General features: G+C 40.3%; 1 protein-coding gene across 1 annotated transcript in view; it reads right to left on the reverse strand.

Annotated features, from left to right (window-relative positions):
• OPCML (opioid binding protein/cell adhesion molecule like) overlaps positions 1 to 14,346 on the reverse strand; it is a 490,752-nt gene that overhangs the window by 85,353 nt on the left and 391,053 nt on the right. The window contains exon 3 of the mRNA XM_035009317.1: positions 12,778 to 12,903. Within this exon, the coding sequence (XP_034865208.1) occupies positions 12,778 to 12,903 (126 nt within the window). The remainder of the gene's footprint in view (positions 1 to 12,777; positions 12,904 to 14,346) is intronic.

Here is a 14,346-nt window from a genome sequence, read left to right on the forward strand (position 1 = left end):
ATGGTGTGGAGAACAAAGGTGAGGGGAGCAAAGCTGGCGGGGAAAGAAAGAGAACTGGGAAAGCAGAGGGCTGCTCATTCTGATTAGATCGGGTACTTTATAAACATTTCTCTTAGGAAGCAAAATCATCCAGAGTATCATTAAAAACAAACCACTTCCAGTGCCCCAGGGGGGTTACTCTCACCAATAAATGGTTCTGGAGTGGAGAAACCATTGATAGGATAAGAAAGAAATAAGGGGAAGTGGGGGTGGGGAGCAAGAGCATAAAGAAAAGGCAGAAAAGGCTTCTGTGATTGTCGCTTTGACTAATGAGGCTTTGCAGGCCACCAGGAGGGGCAGAGTGGGGGCCCTTGGTCTATGCTTCAGGTGTTCTGAGGGAGGTCAGATTCCCTCACCTCCTCAGGACTCAACTCCAGTTCTCCTCTGTGTGTGAGTCAATCACTGCCTCCAGCTGGAAAGCCCAGATTCAAAGGGACAATCAACTACTTTTGCTTAATGAGATCAGTTCCCCTTGATCCTGCTTATGTCCAGTGGATATTTCCTCTCAGAGGCTGGAACATTCGCAAGACTTGAAGGGCCCCACTCCAATTAAAATCCTCCAAGCAACTGCCTGTTTTCCTTCTCCTTCCCCTCCCTCCTCTGAATCTCACACAAAGAGAGGCTGCTCATTAAGCATGGTCACTACCTTTAAACAGGTGGGAGGAAAGAATGTCTCCCCACTATCACCATTTCATACTTCGGCCTCCATCATGCTGGAGATAAAACCCAGCACAGTCGGAAGCCTAGGATGGCAGATGCTTTGAGAAAGGCGACAGGAGGAAAGGAGCGCACTTAACACACCCTATGATGCTTGAATGAATGTTGGGCACTTGAATGTACTGAGGAGGTGATATGACCTCCTGGTGTTGACTGCTACAGAATTCACGGCCAGGGTCCATGTGTCTGTTTTGGCCTGATCCTAGCTGATGTGGGTGTGGAATCCCCTCGGCAACCCACCCAGAGCTCTTTGATCAACAATCAGGGTCTTCTCCAACCTATGAAAAAGACAGTGGCCTTACAAAGTTAATCGGGACCCCAGGCAGCCCCGTCCCTCTCTTTCATATACAAAAGAGACTTTCTCAGAGGTGGTTTGGTTCTAACCATATTGCACGGCAATGTTACGTTTACACACCTCTCCTAAACCCCACACTAGGTTTACAGCTGGGACTTACACTGCTTTACACATCACACGGTGGATTTAATGAGAACTACTTTGGCTGTAAGTGATAGAAACCCAACTTAAGATAGCTTGAATGAGACAAGGTGCTTTGTAGGAACTTTTGCCCTAGAGATGTAGAGGGTTTTAGAAGAAGATGTAAATGGCTGGGAAAAAATGGCATATCAAGGACTGAAAGGATACATGGCTAGCCCTGAAAGTCCTTTGAATCTACTCTCAAGGGTGCTCATCCAGGAGGTAAGGTAGAAACCTCTGAGGTTCCTTCAACATCTGGCCAGATGAAGGAGTTCAGTCTCTAAACACATTATCGCCAGAGGGGGCTGCAGTTTGTTAGTGTGGAACCAGGCTGCTTATTATTTTCTACTGAAGCCTAGGATTTCTATTCAGCAAGAAGAGTCACTGTGGACCCACTGCTGAGGCCAATTAGATCTACAGAACTTGTAAAGCGGGTCTCAATGTTATTAGTGCCCGACTGATTTCAATAGCATAATATGATACAGCAATCGCATAGACAAGGCTTTACAACGGACGGCAGGCAGCACTGGATGCCTTTCCAATTCTAATTTTACTTTTGAGTTAGTTGGGCTTTTTGCTTGCTATGATACATGTTAATATCCATTCTTATACCATAATCTAAAAAGTATTTGGAGTAGATACTATCAAATTCCATTCTCTCTTCCTCCATAAGGGGAGCATATAATTACTAATTCCTTTCTGGTTTATAGGTGGGGAAATTGAGACAGAGGTTTAGTGGTTTGCCAGATTTACATAGAAAATGAGTAGATCGGAAATGAAATGTTCCTAGTTAAATCCAATACATGAACATCTGATTTCTCAGCTCTTTTACTTGCAACTTTCTTTGTACTTTCTAGTGCTCTTCGAATAAAGACCAAACTTTGAAGGGCTCTGTGTGATCTGGCCCCTAACTACCTATTCTCAGACCATTGTCTCTCCAGCTTTCTACACATTCATGACACAGTTCTTTTGTTTCTCGAAGAGCCACGCTCTCTCTCACCTCAGGGCATTTGCATATGCTGTTCTCCCTTACCTGGAAAGTTTCTATACAGCCCAGCCCCAACACATACACATTTCCCTGTCCCTGTCCCTAGTTAACTTTCATTCATCTTTCTATGTCAGCTCAAGCATCACTATCTCAGGAGAAATTCAGCCTAAACTAGCTCACACCACCCTGCTGCCCGTTGTCACAGCAGTTACCACACTTTGAACTTACATATTCTTTTTTTTTAATTTTATTTTATTATGTTAGTCACCATACAATACATCATTAGTTTTTGATGCAGTGATCCACGATTCATTGTTTGCGTATAACACCCAGTGCTCCATGCAGTACATGCCCTCCTTAATACCCATCACTGGGCTAACCCATCCCCTCACCCCCCTCCCCTCTAGAACTTATATATTCTTTTTTTTTTTTAAAGATTTTATTTATTTATTTGACAGAGAGAGAGAACAAGTAGGCAGAGAGGCAGGCAGAGGGAGAGGGAGAAGCAGGCTTCCCTCTGAGTGGGGAGCCCGATGCAGGGCTCGATCCCAGGACCCCAGGATCATGACCTGAGCCGAAGGCAGCGGCTTAACCGACTGAGCCACCCAGGCGCTCCTAGAACTTATATATTCTTGATGATCTGATTAATGACTATCCCTGACTAGACTATAAGCTTCATAAGAGCAGGAATCACGTCTATTGTACACACCATTGTTGCTATAAGAACAAATGAACATTCTTAACACATCAAATGAATGAATGAATTCGTGAGCAGATAAAAATAGCAACGGCCTTACAAAAGACATCAAACAGCATTTCCAATTCCAATTTTACATTTGAATTAGTTGAGTTTTCCACTTGGTATGATACATGTTAATATCCATTCTTATTTTTATAATCTAAAAAGGCCCTGCAAAGAGGCTAAACATTACTTCACAGCAAGCCTAATTCCCTGCTGCCCCATTTCCAATATATAGTTTCTCAACTCAGTGTGAGGAGTGTGAGTAGTATTAAGCATAGTTACATATCAAGAACTCATGGCATCGTGGTTGTTTGCTCTAAGGTGAGTTATTTCACCCTCTACCTTAGGAAGAGAACCAATCCTAGGGAATCATTGTCTATTTCATAGTGAGTGCTTTCCCTCGTAGGAAGGAAAACAGAGGGACACTACCCAGGCCTTATGATCTCACACTTCCTAGTGCTCCGGGGTCAGGGCCATGAGCGACATGAGCTATACAACGATGTTGGCTGCCTGCGTCTGTCTGCCAAGATGGCTTACCATGCCCTCCCCTTGCTCACACAAAAGAACTTCAGCCTCCCAAGGAAGAGATTCTCAGGAATTTATGACTCAATCAACTCACCCAAAAGGAGCATAAATGGGATTAGTTTTAATATTGTTAAGTTGCAAAAATACAAGCATATGTGCATGCCAAAGCAAAAATGTACGCAAGCAAAGGGGGAAAACATATGGGTACCCATATGGTGAAAAGCGCATTGCTAGACCTTCATACACTTCTCATTTACAACAAGAACCAAAGTTAGTGAACATAAATTTGCTTTGCAAAAATGTGAGAGGAACAGCTTGTTTGCCCATAACTGTTCCACTGAGCAAGATCTGTATAACCTTGATTTCTCATCTCAGACACCTCTTTCTCACACCCTGGGGATTAATTAGGCTCAAAACACGACTTCAGATTAGAAACAAGGATCCTGGCTGCCTTGGAGAGGGACAAAGAAGTAGTAGCATGACTGGATGATGCAGAGGGTCAACTAATAGACAATTCTTATTAGTGGCTGGAACGTGTACCTAAGATGGCTTAGGAGAGAAATGAGGTTGGTAGGTCTCAGCGGATTGATTTTAATTGAAGCAGAGAAACAACAGGGACCTACAGCCGACAATAGCATGAATGTGGGTTTCATTTGGAGGCTGTGCTTTCCTTAGAACAATACTGAGTGGTAGCTAGAAAGTGCCTACATATAAGAAGATAGGTGTGGAGTTAGGGAGGGAAATATAAGAGCATGGGTGATGCTCAAAGCTAGTGAGTGAGCACTCTTGGGTTCCCCAGATAACAAGCAGAATTTGATAAAATATGTCATGTTATATTGTACCTGTTCCAACCACAAGCCATGGGCACCATTTTGTACAGTATAAAGAGCTCTAGACTTAAACAACGGGAACTAGGCCCCTTTCATATACCCACCACCTTATTGAGCTGAGAGCCATTGGCCATTACTCAACCTTTCCAAGTCTTTTCCATACCTGTGGAATAGGTAAATATTCCTGCTGGCCTATATGAGAGAGTTGCTGTAAACTCACTTGAAATGATGCATGTGGCAATATTTTATAAATAATAAATTCCTATATAAGCATGTTGGAAAACTACACATTTTACTTATCATTTCTATTTTTTTTAACTTTTTATTTTAAAATAATTATTGATTCACAAGAAGTTGCAAAAATAATAGAGGTCCCATGTGCTTGTGACCGGCTTCCCCAGTGATGGCATCTTATATAATAAAGTACATTATCCAAACTAGGTTACTGATATGGGCACAATACAATTAACTATACTGTGGAACTTGCTAAAATTTCACCAGGTTTTACAGGCACTCCCTGCTATTGTCTTTGCATATAATTCTTTGACATTTCATCACTGCAAAGCAACTCCCTCATGGTATTCCTTCCCCTTCCCTGCCCAAACCTCTGGCAACCACTCATCTGTGGTGCATCTTTATAATTTTGCCATTTTGAGAATGTTATAACAGTAGTATCATCAGGATGCAACCTTTGGAGACTGACTCTTTTCATTTGGTGTAATATACTAAGGTCCATCCGAGTTTTTGAGTGCATTTCGAATTCATTGCTTTTTATTGCTAAAAAGCATCCCATGGTGTGCATGTACCTCAGTTTGTTTAACCATTCACCCACTGAAGGATATTTGGGTTGTTTCCAAGTTTAGCTATTACAAATAAAATTATGTCATTCTGAATTCTCACGTGGACAAGAGGGACACTGAATCACTAACAAATGACCCAAGACTGTCAAGGGATAAGAGGTAGGAATAGGCAAAATAATAGGAATAATTATAAACAATAAAAAAGGTATAGTAATCGGGGCGCCTGAGTGGCTCAGTCATTAAGCGTCTGCCTTCGGCTCAGGTCATGAACCCAGGGTCCTGGGATCGAGCCCCGCGTCGGGCTCCTGGCTCCGCGGGAAGCCTGCTTCTCCCTCTCCCACTCCCCCTGCTTGTGTTCCCTCTCTCGTTGTCTCTCTCTGTCAAATAAATAAATAAAATCTTTAAAAAAAAAAAAGGTAGAGTAATGAATATGAGCACTTTTCTCTCAGGGCTACTAGGGCATTAAATGAGTTGAAATGGCCCCCTTTTGCAGTCTAGGAGATCTGACAGAGGAAGTGGCTTTCCTAAAGTAACTCAGAATGTAAACCGCTTGGGCCAGACTTCGTTTCAGGTCTGTAAGAATCTGAAGCGCATGTTCAGTCTCAGATAAAACCTCCAGCCACAGGGATTGACATCTACACACGAGTACAGACTAGCGTTCCTTTTATTTGGAATGTTAAGAACTTGGCAAATTTTTTTTTATTTTTTATTTTATTTTATTTTTTTAAAGATTTTATTTATTTATTTGAGACAGAGAGAATGAGAGAGACAGAGAGCACATGAGAAGGGGAAGGGTCAGAGGGAGAAGCAGACTCCCCGCTCAGCAGGGAGCCCGATGTGGGACTCGATCCCGGGACTCCAGGATCATGACCTGAGCCGAAGGCAGTCGCTTAACCAACTGAGCCACCCAGGCGCCCGGCAAATTTTTTCAAGATATTTTTCCTAGGAATTTCTCACATGAAAACTAAGGGCGGTAGGGGCGCCTGGACGGCTCAGTCTGTTGGGCGTCTGCCTTCGGCTCGGGTCATGATCCCAGGGTCCTGGGATTGAGCCCCGCATCGGGCTCCCTGCTAAGCTGGGAGCCTGCATCTCCCTCTCCTGCTCTCCTTGCTTGTGTTCCCTCTCTCGCTGTGTCTCTCTCTGTCAAATAAATAAATAAAATCTTAAAAAAAAAAAAAAACTTAGGGCTGTAGTAGAAACAGTCTTAGACTAATATATTTTGTGACCTCAACATTTAGCAAAGTGAATAGAACATAGAAAAGAGCTGCCCAACAAGGTCAGAACCATGGGAAATGATTTCACGAGTCTTAGCTCTCTTAGCTTACATGCAATTCACTCATCTAGGAAACTCATATATCTAAAACAAAAGCCAAGCAGGATTTTCCCCAGAACAGTTATCTGCAGTGTCGTTTATCACATTCATGAATGCTCATGCCCTTTCCTCTGAGAAGTTTCTCTCCCGCCACTATGTTCGTATTCAGGGCTAATCAACTTGGTTATATAGATTCTTGCTCATGACAAAGTAGAAGTAAATAATCAGAAGGAATGTGGCTGCCAAAAGGCTAGTATGCTGACTTTAGGAAGAACTGACAAGTAGTCATTTGGAGAGAAGGAAGGAAAAATACCGGAACTATAAAAAACAGACACAAGAATTTAAACAATATTTTAGGGCCCTATTCCTGGTTATCACAGTCTCTAAATGCTAAGATACAATTGATATGCATGATGCTGATGTTACATTGTAAAGATGAGGCCAAATAGCACTTACTGTACTCAAGGAAACAGAGGAGAACATAATACATTTTTAAAATGTTTCCATTAAAAATGACTCAAGTCAATGATAAAGGAGTCAGCTTCGGTTACCTGGAAAATTCACTTCTGTGAAATAACTCATTCGCTTGCTCCCTGAGGTATTACTGTGTATGAGTAGATTGTAGGAGCAACTCACTCACAGGTGAATAGCTGTCATCTTAAAATCTCCATGGAGAGGAAACAGAAAAGAAGACTTTATTATTTTCCCAGAACATCTGGCCTTTCCAAATACGTCATTGGAAATGGGGCCAGGTGTGTAACACATTCTAGTGGATTCCAAAGTCATTGTAAGAGGGAACGACAACACTCCTTAGAACACAACAGCCTGTGCTGTGTCCTCTGTCACACCCATCTGTGCAACTTCGGTTTAAGAAACGAAGAAACTTTGGTTTCACATTATTCAAGTGCAGCTTAGTTTCCGCATTATTCATGGTTTTACATTCATGAGCCTTCCAATGATTGCTGGCCCAGTGCCCCTTCTCTTGTCCTTCAGGAGGGGAAAAGAAAATCATCCTTGGAACCCACCTGTTTCGCAGTGTGTTCCTAACACACTGGCCACTTGCCAATCCACTTCGTCTGGCTGTTTTGGGACCTGCCCACTCTTTTGGAGGGAAAATTCTTTGAGGCTGCAGCCTGTGATTCCATCATTATTTTAATTCCTAAGCTGTAGGTCACTCAGAACAGATTTCTATGTGCGTGAAGGCTATTAAACAAGTGCTGTATTCTCTAGCAAATCCACATAAATATGTTTTTTAAAAAACCCATTATCTGCTCCTGAAAACAAATTAAATATAACTTTTTATATCTGAAGCTAAATAAATACATGGTCAAATGCTCAGTGGTTTGCATGTCAATTGCAAAACCCCCGAATGTATGTTTACACAGCACTTTTCTTTGAGATGCTCACAATGCTTAATAATCATGATCCTGTAACAATCTTGAGTTTTCCTTGGAGGTGAGGCAGATGTCCTCCTGGCAAACCTAGTTTCTGGGAATCTTCATACCTGTCAACATTGCAAAGGAAACTGGGAGTCAAGAGATCTCCAGTTAGATATCCTAGTCTGGAGAACCAAAATGCTGGGGAGACTTTGGATCCACATGTGGGATCTGGATTATTTGTTTCAAAAATTCCACCCTACTTTCATAGGAAGGACTGGTTTTGGGTTTGTTTGTTTATTTTCAAGTGAAAATGGGCCGAAAATACATAGTTATTTCAAAGGGGTTCCCAAGAAAGTGGCAATGATGGGAATATTTGCACCATGGAAATTGGCAAATGCTACCAGGGCTCTTCTGCCTTCCCATTCTTGGTCCCAATCAATTTTAAACATTTACCAGTATACCAAGATCTAAAATCCTTCCTTTTTCAACTATATATCATTTCAGGTATAGATCATATGGAGCTGTTTTTTTCTTTTTTTTCTCTTCATTACATCTATTTACTTTTTATATTTCAGAGATTCCATATTGTTTCTGATCCATGCAGGCTTACCATTATTTTTCTCTAGTGTGATAATGGATTTATTGGATCATTTAGCTTTTACCTTTTTCCTATAATTTCTAGGGATTGGCGGCATGTGTTTGGTCTGTCTATTTTATTTTATTTTATTTTATTTTATTTATTTTTTTATTTAAAGATTTTTATTTATTTTTTGACAGAGAGAGAGACAGCGAGAGAGGGAACACAAACAGGGGGAGCCGGAGAGGGAGAAGCAGGCTTCCCGCCGAGCAGGGAGCCCAATGCGGGGCTTGATCCCAGGACCCCGGGATCATGACCTGAGCCGAAGGCAGATGCCTAACGACTGAGCCACCCAGGCGCCCCTTGGTCTGTCTTTTTAAACTATAAGCATTGGTCTGTCTTTTTAAACTATAAGCATTACCACTATTCTTAATCTTTAATAATCTGCTTATTAAAATATTCTATTTCTAAATTAAAGTTTGTTTATTCACTTTGTTATACAGATCCCTAAATTTAACCAAGAGATTTCAAATCTTATGTTATTAGCATTTTGGGAACAAGGCTGTCCAGTGAGCTAAATTCTCCAATGTAATCCTATTGAAATTTCAATGGAAATGTCATTGCAACTTTTATTTCCTGTTCTTGCATGCTGAATTAACCAGCAAATTGTTCTAAAAATGCTTTTTGATGTTCAAGTTTTATTGGCTGCTCTTCTAAACCTTTAAAACAACTTCCCAGAGCCTCCTCAACTCTAAGTGAGAAGGAATAGCCTTCTAAAAATAAATAATGGTAGTCACTCTGCAGATGCACATTTTAAACTTGCCAACTTTCCAGGTTCCAAAGCTTTTCAAATTTGGAAAACAATGCTTTGAGTTTAAAATATTTAAATGTCTTTGAAAGAGGAGGAGAAAGACAATGGGGGGAAGGAAAGACAGCAAAGTGAAGGCCAAAGCTATGAAAAAGGCAAAAGGCAACTGAAAGTAGATCATAGCCTGGGAGATTTGAAGAGCAGAGGAATCATTTAAATGTAGGGTTTTCTGAGCTTTTTTGAGGCTGAATTGTAACTATTAAGTTGTATAAAAGATTGAGAATATGGATGAATTTCCCTTATTTTAAGAGGGAAAACTTACCAGTGTACCATTAGAAGGTATTGTTTAAAAACACTTACACTAAGTCGAAATGCCTTTCAATCGGAGGGGGAGACAAACCATGAGAGACTATGGACTCCAAGAAACAAACTGAGGGTTTTATAGGGGAATGGGGTGGGAGGATGGGTTAGCCTGGTGATGGGTATTAAAGAGGGCACGTTCTGCATGGAGCATTGGGTGTTATATGCAAACAATGAATCATGGATCACTACATCACAAACTAATGATGTAATGTATGGTGCTTAACCTAATTAAAAAAAAAAAAAGATTTCTAGGCTCAGAGAACTATGCATTCAGGATCAAATAAATGCATTTTGTGATTTCAAGCATTTATAAAAACCTCTAAATTTACCAAATACATAGAAATTGGTCTGATGTTTAGACATAGTTTTGTATGTAATATAAATCCAAAATTATCCCTCACTTCAAGCAAAATTCCCATGGGCCTTATGTCTTTGGGAACATAAGCTACTGCCCATTTACATTAAAGTTGGGCTTTGTGATGTCCCTCATGTATAGTTTAACATTCTTGTTAACATTATTTTATAATATAGACATTTTGTGTTTCAATATCTGAGATCTGTATACAAAGAATGTTCAGAGGATTTATTAGCATTATCTTTTCCTGCAACAAGGCTGGGGTTGCCATATGCATCTCTGTTTACATGGAGGACATGAGACCATTTAAGTTTTCCCTTAAATGGTGCTCCTAGTAACAAGTCCAAACTCTCATCTAGGAAGTACTGCTTATATAAATTATGTTACAGATTAGGGGCAAATCTTCAGGTCAGTATATCCCATATCTCTATGTGTATATTTTAAAAATTTCATTGAGATTTTAATTTACATACAATAAAATGTTCCCATTTTTACTGTATAGTTTACCATTTTGACTTACGTAAGCGGCAACATAACCAGCACCACATTCAAGATCTAAAACATTTCCATCACCTGAAAAAATTCCCGTGTGCCCCTTTAGTCACATCTCCCCAAATCCTTACTTCAGGTAACCACTGACTTGATTTCAGTCACAATGAATTAGTTTTGCCTATCAAATCATGCAGTAGGTATTTTTGTGTCTTGCTTCTTTTGCTCAGCCTGTTTTCGGGAATTGTCCATTTTGTTACATGCGGCAATGATTTGTTCCTTTTATTTGCTGAGAAGTCATTTTTAAATGTTTAAAAATAGATAAATACACAATTCATCTATTTAATTGTTGAAGGTTTGAGGTTATTTCTAGTTTGAGGCGATTACAAGTGAAGCTGCTATGAACATTTATGTACAATGTATATTTGTAGACAGACATTTTCATTTATCTTTGGTGAACACTCAGGAGCAGAATTTCTGGGTCATATGTTAAGTGTATGTTTAACTCTATAACAAAGTGCCAAACTCTTTTCCATAGTGCTTATAGCATTTTATAGTCCCAGAGCTAATGTGTAAGAGTTTCAGTTGCTCCACACACTTGGCAACACTTGATATTGTCAGGGTTTGTTGTTGTTGTTTTTAAGTTTGACAGTTGGCAATTGTGTAGTGGTGTTTCATTATGACTGAGTTTTCCTTTCTATGGTAAATATATTGCGCATATTTTCATGTGCTTATTTTTTATTCATATATCTTCTTATGTGAATTGTCTGTTCAAATGTTTTGTTCATTTCAAGATGGGTTGTTAGAATTATGTTGTAAGAATTCTTCATATAACCCAAATGAAGCCCAAACATAACCCAGACAAAACCCCAAATTCTTTGTCAGATTTATGAATGGCAAATGTTTCTCCCAGTCTATGGCTTGTCTTTTCATTTACACTTAATGGTGTTTTTAAATTTGATGAAGCCACTATGAATTGAATTGCATTCCCCCACCTCCCCACAAAAGAGATACCCTGAAGTTCTAACCCTAGTGCCTCAGAATGTGACCCTAATTGGAAATAGGGTCTTTACAAGTTTACCAAGATCGGATGAGGTCATTAAGGTGGGCCCTAATCCGATATGCTGGTGTCCCTATAAAAAGGGAAAATTTGACACAAAGACAGCACATATGGAGAAGTCCATGTGATAATGAAGGGGGAATCAGGGTGATACATCCGCAAGCCAAGAAACACTAAAGCCTGCCAGCCAACCACGAGAAGCTAATGGATTTGCATCAGGCAGGTTCTCCCTCACAGCCCTCAAAAGGAACCAACCCTACCTTCCCTCGATCATGGACATCTAGCCTCCAGAACTACAAGGAAATACATTTCTGTTGTTTAAGCCATGCCATTTGTAGTACTTTGTTACAGCATCTGTGAGAAAATAATACAAAGCCAAACGTATTCATGTTTTCTTCTTTTATGGTAAGGGCCTTTGATGTCCTAGCAAAACTTTCTCTATCTCAAGGTTACCAAGATGTGTTCCTATGTTTTCCTCTAGATCTAGGTTATTTTTACATCATGCACAGGCATACTCCACACATTCTCCTATTTCACTGAAATTCATGTGTGTATTTTCTGATGCTTGAGGGAGCATTTGTTTCTTGTATAATTTCCAGAATTAATCATAGTTTCTAGGAATGTATAAATATACCAAGTGACTCTATGCCCATCTCTTCAAGTTCAACTTGGAGTAAGTTTTAGTTCCAAAGGGATAGGGCCCACTGTTCTTTTGGTTCCCTTCCTACAAAGGTGGAGACGATTATCACTGAGGTTTAATGCCAACCACTGAGTGCCCAATACATGCATGCTAGGTGTACTTCACCTTTTCCATCATCTTTCTTCCACTCAGGTGGACTATTGATGTATAGGTCAAATAGGTGTGGCTCTGGGGAAATGGTCTGAAAGTACTGAGTGAGGAGATCTTTTTTCTCAAGGATGCACAGTAACACCAACATTTACAATGGGCATTCTAGCCTTCTAGCACTCTTCTTAAAGAAAGGGCAAATGACCAACTGACCCATGCATCTCCACCTTGAGAAATTAGTATCTTTGAAGTAATGGCACCTCTGTTCTTCCTGGTTGGGAAAACAGAAGTTTTCTATGGTCATAAAAAGGACTGAGAAAATAATTCAGTACATTTTCTCTTTATAAATCCTTTTTTTTTTTTGGAATGGAATGCTCAGTGACTGATGCATGTGGCCTATTTGCTTTTACATTACTATGTTACAAATACAGCATTGCTTTCTGATTCCCAAAGTTTTGTTGTGCTTTAGAACAAATTCTTCAATAGAATAATAGAATAACTCTGAAAAATTCCCAAAGGTGAAAGCCTTACCCTTGACTGACAGGTGTCTCCATGTCACAGTTGGCTCTGGTCTGCCAATAGCAAGACACAGCAGGGTCACACTGCTTCCCTCATTCACAGTGATGTCTGAGGAGATATTCATGATCTGGGGAGGAACTGTAAAGAAACAAAGGAGAAAAGAAATACATGAGAATGATTCTTTGCACTCAAACGGAGGTATTAGTCTATAAATATTTGCATAGCATGCTTTTATGATAAGTATTATTCTCAATAATAATGTTCAGATTGCTTGATTTGACAACGAGGTGGCCATTAACACTGTGCACTGCTAGGCTCAACCCCGGCTCTCCGTGGAACATGGCAAAAGCAGAAGCACTTCCATTGCTTTGTTTTCCTCTTCTTTTCTTCATTTCCTACCTGAAAAGATATGACTCATCACTCAAGGGACCTCAAAGATCACCTCCCCTCTGCAGTTTTCCCTCACTTCTCCCCAGATCCTGAGAAGAGAATCACCTCTCTCTCCTACTCTATTTGTCTGAACTTTCCACGCAGATACCACTGAGCATGAGGTATCACGGTGGATTTTTTCATGCCTGTCTTTTTACCTAGAGTTAGTTGCTCGAGGATAAGGGTGGAGTCACATGCATCTCTATTTCCTCAGTGTCTAGCACAAGTCTGACAAGGGTCCTGCTTAATTCCTCTTTGAAAGAAAGATCCAAAGAACGGATGGAACAGACCCAAAAAACTACGGGGTGGGATTGGGGGCAGGAGGTCAAAGCTTTTAACGGAGGATTTCAAATACCTAAACCTTTCTTCTCTGTTATGTTTCAGATTCTCTGAAGGATGGCAAGAGAGGAGACTCTGAGCCTACGGCTATGCTGATTTATTCAAACTGCCAGTTTAATTATGAATTATTAATTACCAAACAGGTAGAGTACTGGTAGGTTCCGAACCACCCAGAGTCAGTGGCAAAGGAGAATTATGGCTGATGCTTGATTCAGACAACTCTGCAGCCGGGAGTTTTATGCTGCTGAGACCTTAGAGGTAAGTCTTTTCAAGAAGAAGCCATAAGTAACATGTAGAACATTTGACTTCTTAAGGGAATCCATATTATCAAATAAATAAAAATTGCCTAGCTTATAAATCTGCCATATTTTGGATTATTTCTGCATTAGGATTTGGCCTGAAATTTCATTGCACATATTTTACCCAAATACACACTGGGAAAAAACAGTGTGCATTCTAACTACACTGCATTCTCATGAGAAAACTGTACTACTTGTTTTTCAGTATTTTCTAGCTTGTTAAAAAATAGTTCTGGGCTTAGAAATGTTGATACTTTTTTCACTTTTATAAAGCAACAACTTCAGTGCATCTTCCACAATATTCTCAGAATAATGTCTGCTTTAGCTGGATATGTTGGCCCTCTGAAGTTCTTTCTCTAGACCCAGGAGTCTCCCTGGTGCTGGTGTTAGGGTAGACACAGCTCGGGGGAGGGGGTTGTACAGTCAGGTTAGTAGAGGATAATTTAGTACATGTGATGCCCAGGGACAGATCTCCCAACACAACCCCCAGTTCAGAATCATCAGTTCTGTACAT

Source organism: Mirounga leonina, unplaced genomic scaffold (genome assembly GCF_011800145.1).
Source record: "Mirounga leonina isolate KUSES-001 unplaced genomic scaffold, KU_Mleo_1.0 Mir_153, whole genome shotgun sequence".
NCBI lineage: Eukaryota > Metazoa > Chordata > Mammalia > Carnivora > Phocidae > Mirounga > Mirounga leonina.